The sequence below is a fragment of the Microtus ochrogaster genome, chromosome 7, assembly GCF_000317375.1.
Source record: "Microtus ochrogaster isolate Prairie Vole_2 chromosome 7, MicOch1.0, whole genome shotgun sequence".
Taxonomy (NCBI): domain Eukaryota; kingdom Metazoa; phylum Chordata; class Mammalia; order Rodentia; family Cricetidae; genus Microtus; species Microtus ochrogaster.
Window position 1 is genome coordinate 63,266,324 of NC_022014.1, and position 6,026 is coordinate 63,272,349.

The window sequence follows — 6,026 nt, forward strand, 5'->3', positions numbered from 1 at the left end:
AAAAAAGATTTTTAAAAACTTTTTAAATATTTTTTTTTTTTTTAATGTGCACTGGTGTCAGAACCCCTGGAACTGGAGTTACAGACAGTTGTGAGCTACCTTATGGGTTCTGGCATTGAACCCAGGTCCTCTGGAAGAGCAGCCAGCACTCAGAACTGAACTCTCCACCTTCTGAATAAGATGTTTTTAAACATTTACTTATTTTATGCACGTGTACACATATGCATGGAAGTCAGAAAAATTGTGGGATTCAGCTCTTCTCTCCTACCATGTTGGGTCCCTCAGATTGAACTGCCTGGCAGCAGGTGTTTCTGCCCATTTTCCTGCCTGTGATCTAGATTTAAAAGCTGTGAAGGAAAGCAATATTGGTTCAGCTCCTTCTACAAACTTTCAGATGTTTGCATATGAATTGATGTTTACTTTCCTTGGAGTTTTTGTCTGGCCACCATTATATCCTCATATATATGACATACAGTGTGCTAGCGCAGTGTTTATAAAACCAATGAAAAACTGCAGCTTCAGCCACAAGAGAATAATCTTCAAGCCACATGATGGTAGCATGTGCACAACACTTGAGAGACAGAGGCAGGCTCTATGAGTTTGAGGTCAGCCTGGTCTACAGAGAGAGTTCCAGAACAGCTAGGGCTACACATAGAAACCCTGACTTAAAAACCAAAAACAAAACAACAAAAAACCTTAAATAAACTAAAAATAATAATAATAATAATAATAATAATAATAATAATCTCCAAAAGGAAGATTGGGGTGACAAATACCTGTGATGGCAGCACTCAGGAAGCTGAGGCAGGAGTATCTCAAATTCAAAGCCATTCTGTTCAAAGCCAGCCTGAGCTATATACAGTAAGACTATTTAAAAAGCAACAACAAAATGGCAAGGACTGAGCTGGATAGAGAGTGCAGTGGGTAAATCATTTGCTTCAGATCCCCAGAACCCATGCACAGGCCTGAAGCAGTAGAACCCAGAACCCATGCACAGGCCAGAAGCAGTAGAACCCAGAACCCACCGAAACGTCAGAAGTAGTAGAACCCAGAACCCATGCATAAACTGGAATCAGTAGAACCGGCATCTGGTGTGTAATCCCAGTTCCCCTACTTCTAGATGATAAGTTCAGGCAGGAGAAGCTCCAAGCCCCAGCTCAAGTTTCCTGGTGAGTCAGCTATGAACAATAAGAGGCTCCATTCCAAACAATGTGAAAGACAAGGACCAACATAGGATAGTGTCCTCTGACCTCCAAGCATGTGCTCTAGTATGTATGTTTTAGAAAACACACCAATCACCAACAGCTAGGCATGACAGCACATGACTCTGATCCCAGCACTCCGGGAGGCAGAGGCAGGCAGTCAAGGCTACCCTGCTCTAGAGAGTTAGTTCCAAGACAGCCAGGGCTATACAGGAAAAACAAAACAAAAAACAACAACCCAGTCTTTAAAAACAAAAGTGGGGCCGGGCGATGGTTGCACACGCCTTTAATCCCAGCACTCGGGAGGCAGAGGCAGGCAGATCTCTGTGAGTTCGAGACCAGCCTGGTCTACAGAGCTAGTTCCAGGACAGGCTCCAGAGCCACAGAGAAACCCTATCTCGAAAAAAACAAACAAACAAAGAAAGAAAAACAAAAAAACAAAAAAAACAAAAGTGGGAAACTGTGTTGAACTGACAAAACTCTACAAAAGAATGATAATGCATTTCTATGCCGTATTAGTCAAAATAGAAGCTATGGTCCCACACCTATACTAAACTCAGCTCCGGGAAGGCGGAGGCAGAGTTCCAGACCAGCCTGGTCTACATAGATAGCACTTGCAGGCCAGCCAGGGCTCCATAGCAACACTCCAACTTTGGAAACTCTAAAAACAAAAAACATTATGGTACTATGTCAAATTTTAGACTATAGAATTTATCATTAAACTGTACATGTCAAGAAATTTTTTTGTTTTGTTTTTGTTTTTTTTTTTTGAGACAGGGTCTCTCTTGTATAGCCCTGGCTGACAAGGAACTCCCTCCAGCTGATCTCGCACTCTATCTGGCCTCAAACTCAGAGATCCGTCCGCCTCTGCCTCCTGAGTGCTGGAAAAGGCGCCCGCCACCACCGCAACCACCATCAGCTCCATTTTAAGATATTTTAACCTGGCGTCAGATTCGCCCTAAAAGAAAATTGTAAAGCGACTGAAACAATTTTATATTTTATACATTATTATTGAGATGTAATGAAGTCACATTATTAAAAGTAACGCTGAAGCAAAGACATGGCTTGTTGTAGGAACTCCCCTTGATCCTTACAGCAATATATTTCTGCAAGGTAACTTTACCATCTTTTAAAAGACAATACTAATAAGCGAAATCATGTTTTAGTCTTTTAGAAACCCACGAACCATTGCTGGGGTAAATGGTGCTGTTCAAAATTAAAAACAACCAACCAAACAAAAAAGAAAGCAGGTACTAGGTTTGGAGTCCTCGGAACCAGAATCCTCCAAATTTCCTGTCTCACTTTTGTCCGTGCTCTGTGACCTTGGAAAAGTCCCTGGATTTAGAGACCTTTCTCTCCAGAGTTCAATTACGAATGCGTGGAGGGTGGGCCAGGTCACTAGGCACCGCTTGCTCCTCGGCTCGCTCCAAGTGTCTAGCCGATCCTCAGCCCTGCCTGAGCCCAAGTTCTTCCCCATGGACTCAGTCACCAGCTGGTTCCAAGCAGTCTGTTCTGTTCCTGGTTCCCTCTGCGGGTGTCTCCTGGATCTGCACCGGCTTTGTGCCTAGCTGCCAAGAAGGGTCCTCCCGATCATCCTTCCTCGGGCTGAGAAACGCCCCACTTCTCGCTCCCATTCTGCACTTCACCTCCTCACAGAAGCCCTGCCACCCTTGCTCCCGGAGACGCCCACCAGGACTGGAACACGAGACCGCTTTCTTCCCCTCAGGACGACTCATCTGAGGAAGCCCTCCAGTCACTGGAGCCCATCCTTCCTCGGTCTCTCCGGTACCCCTACCCTCCACCTCCTGCAAGGAAGCCACCCCCATCTCCGCCAACGGGTTCTGGGGACCCCTCTCACCTCCGCGGTGAGAGATGTGCCTACTGAGGAATCGCTGCTTCTTTCTCTGGTGCAACAACGCTGGGTATTTAAGCAACAAGAACGATGTGACCAAATACCCTCCGAGGGTAGAGAGAAGGCAAAACGCCGCGGTGGACGACATCCTCGGTCACCACCTTCTGGGCCTCTGAACCCCACTGCGCTGCGGCGGTGGCAACGGCTGCGGCGCCGGCGGCTGCTCGAGGTCGCTCGCCCCCAGCCGGCGCCCTCGGCGCAGCGCACTTGTTCGTGCGGGCTCACCACGCAGGCGCAGCCCGACCCCGGTGCCGGAGCAACAAAGGGGCTCCGATACGCAGGCGCGCTGCGGCAGGGAGCGTTCAGCGTTTAGCTGAACGTGTGTCCCACGCCTAAGTGGTTCTAAGAAGGTCCCGAGGCAAGGGGTTGGGCACTTGCCAGTGTTTTTATTTGTTTGGGTTTTGTTTTGGCACCCTCAAGCGGGATAGCCTTCAGGAAAAATCTGACGTAATTGGGAAATGTACATCCAAGGAGGATTCCAGGGCAAGTCCTAGCCCCTTCGCTAGGAAATGCGAAGAATTGTTCCCAATGCCTCGAATTCGTCACATACTCGAGAAATGTTGACTCAACAGTTCGTTTAAGAAGCTTGGGGCTGGAAGGCGTAGCCCAATTAGTAAAGCGTACCGGTTCAAGTTCCAGCACAAAATAAATATAAATAAAAAGACTGGCAACGAAATCGTCTCCTATGAAGGCTGGCAAATAAATTTTCCATTTCCCTTTTTCATCTCACACATTACAAACTTGGAAAAAACTAGGAATCACGTTTTAAGGGGATAGGATATTGGTTTTGCGAGGTAGGGTCTTTCTTACTTAGTCCAGTCTAGACTTGAACTCACTATGGTAGAGGAACTCCCGATTCTCCTACCTCAGCCTCCGGAGTGCTGAGATTATAGGCATGCCCGTCTGTGGATCTTAGTTCATGCAAAGGAACTAATCACATCACAGAGGCTGTAGCTGTGGTCCGGTGGTAGAGCACTTTCCTCGCAGGTTCAAGGCCTCGGGTTTCTTTAGACAAGGTCTTGCTGTGTAGACCATGCTGGCCTCAGATCCACAGGGTTCAGCTTGCCTCTGCCTTCCAAGTACTGGGGTTATTTACTTACTATTTATTTTTGGAGACAGGGTCTCACTATGTACCCTTAGCTGACCTAGAACTCACCAAGACCAGGCTGGAGATCCACGTGTGTCAGCCTTCCAAATACGAACCCCTCAAAACCAGAGGTTTGATTCTCAGTAAGAAATAATAAGAAATAACCAGCAACAACATACTGATTCACCTTGTTTAGCTCAGGCTGGCTTCAAACTCCTATGGCCAAGTAGTTGTCTTGCTTCATCTTCCTTCCTGATTGGCTGGAAGTGCAGGCAAGGGCTGCTGCATCTGATCTCATCATTTATATTTATTTACTTATTTTTGGTTTTTTGAGACAGGGTTTCTCTGTAGCTTTGGAGCCTGTCCTGGAACTAGCTATTGTAGACCAGACTGGCCTCGAACTCACAGAGATCCTGCCTCTATCTCTGGAGTGCTGGGATTAATGGCGTGGGCCACCACCGCCTGGCTCATTGTTTATTTTTTATGCTATGGAGCTAGTTCTGTCCTTCCACCATGGGGGACCTGAGGTGGCAGCTTCTTTTCCTACTAAGGGTCTTGCTGGGTCAGGAAACAGCTTTTGGAAATGTGATGATAAACACTGTATTTCACATACATTGAGACTAAAATCTCTAATTCTGTTAGTACGATATTTAAAATGTATCTGGGAAAATAGAATCAATTACACTACTTTGGGTCTCCAATTTATTTTGCACTTATCTAATGGATGGCATAGCCACAATTGGTGATATGGTGGTATGTTGGGAAAAGTTACTGTAGACTGGTAAGATTTAAACACTTAGCAAATTATTTCATGGAATTGGTTTTTGTTTTTTTTTGGTTTTTCGAGACAGGGTTTCTCTGTGGTTTTGGAGCCTGTCCTGGAACTAGCTCTTGTAGACCAGGCTGGTGTGGAACTCACAAATAGAGCTTGGCATGTGGGAATTCTTTAGCGTCACCTCCAAGTTATGTTTTTTGGGTTTTTTGGTTTTTGTTTTTTTTTGGTTTTTCGAGACAGGGTTTCTCTGTGGTTTTGGAGCCTGTCCTGGAACTAGCTCTTGTAGACCAGGCTGGTCTGGAACTCACAGAGATCTGCCTGCCTCTGCCTCCCAAGTGCTGGGATTAAAGGCATGCGCCACCACTGCCCGGCTATGGAATAGGTATTTAATTAAAGAATATTTATGCCAAGCCTGAGGGTACAGGCCTGTAATCCCAACTACTCTGGAGGCTGAGGCAGAAGGATTTGAAGTTCTAGGCCTGCCTGGGCTACAGAATGAATTCAAAGCTAGCCCCAGCTAGGTACTGTCTCCAAATATAAAGAACAGGAAAGGGGATATAACTCAGTGGTATGCATGAGACCTGAGGTTCAGTGCCTAGTGCTGAAAAAAGTTTTTGTTAGCACACACCTGCAATCCCAGTATTAGACAGGCTAAGTCAGGAGTGTTGAGAGTTTAAGGCCAGGGGCTAGAGGAATGGCTCAGTCAGTAAGAATACCTGGTGTTGTTTGAGGCGGGCCTCCAATTTGGGAGATCTGCCTGGCTCTGCCTCTCAAGCGCTGAGATTAAAAGGCATGTACCAACACTGCCCATTAAGAAGACTTGTTTTGTTTTTCAAGACAGGGATTCTCTGTCTAACAGCTCTGGCTGTCTTGGAACTTGCTCTGTAGACCAGGCTGGCCTCGCATATATCCACCTGCCTCTCTCTGCCTCCCGAGGGCTGGGATTAAAACTGCCGCTGGGGCTGGAGAGATGGCTCAGAGGTTAAGAGCATTGCCTGCTCTTCCAAAGGTCCTGAGTTCAATTCCCAGCAACCACATGGTGGCTCACAA

General features: G+C 46.5%; 1 protein-coding gene across 1 annotated transcript in view; it reads right to left on the reverse strand.

Annotated features, from left to right (window-relative positions):
- Gdpd1 (glycerophosphodiester phosphodiesterase domain containing 1) overlaps window positions 1-3,288 on the reverse strand; it is a 50,795-nt gene extending 47,507 nt beyond the window's left edge. Inside the window, exon 1 of the mRNA XM_005350634.3 lies at window positions 3,061-3,288. Within this exon, the coding sequence (XP_005350691.1) occupies window positions 3,061-3,202 (142 nt within the window). The 5' untranslated portion in view covers window positions 3,203-3,288. The remainder of the gene's footprint in view (window positions 1-3,060) is intronic.
- Between the last annotated feature and the right edge of the window lie 2,738 nt (window positions 3,289-6,026).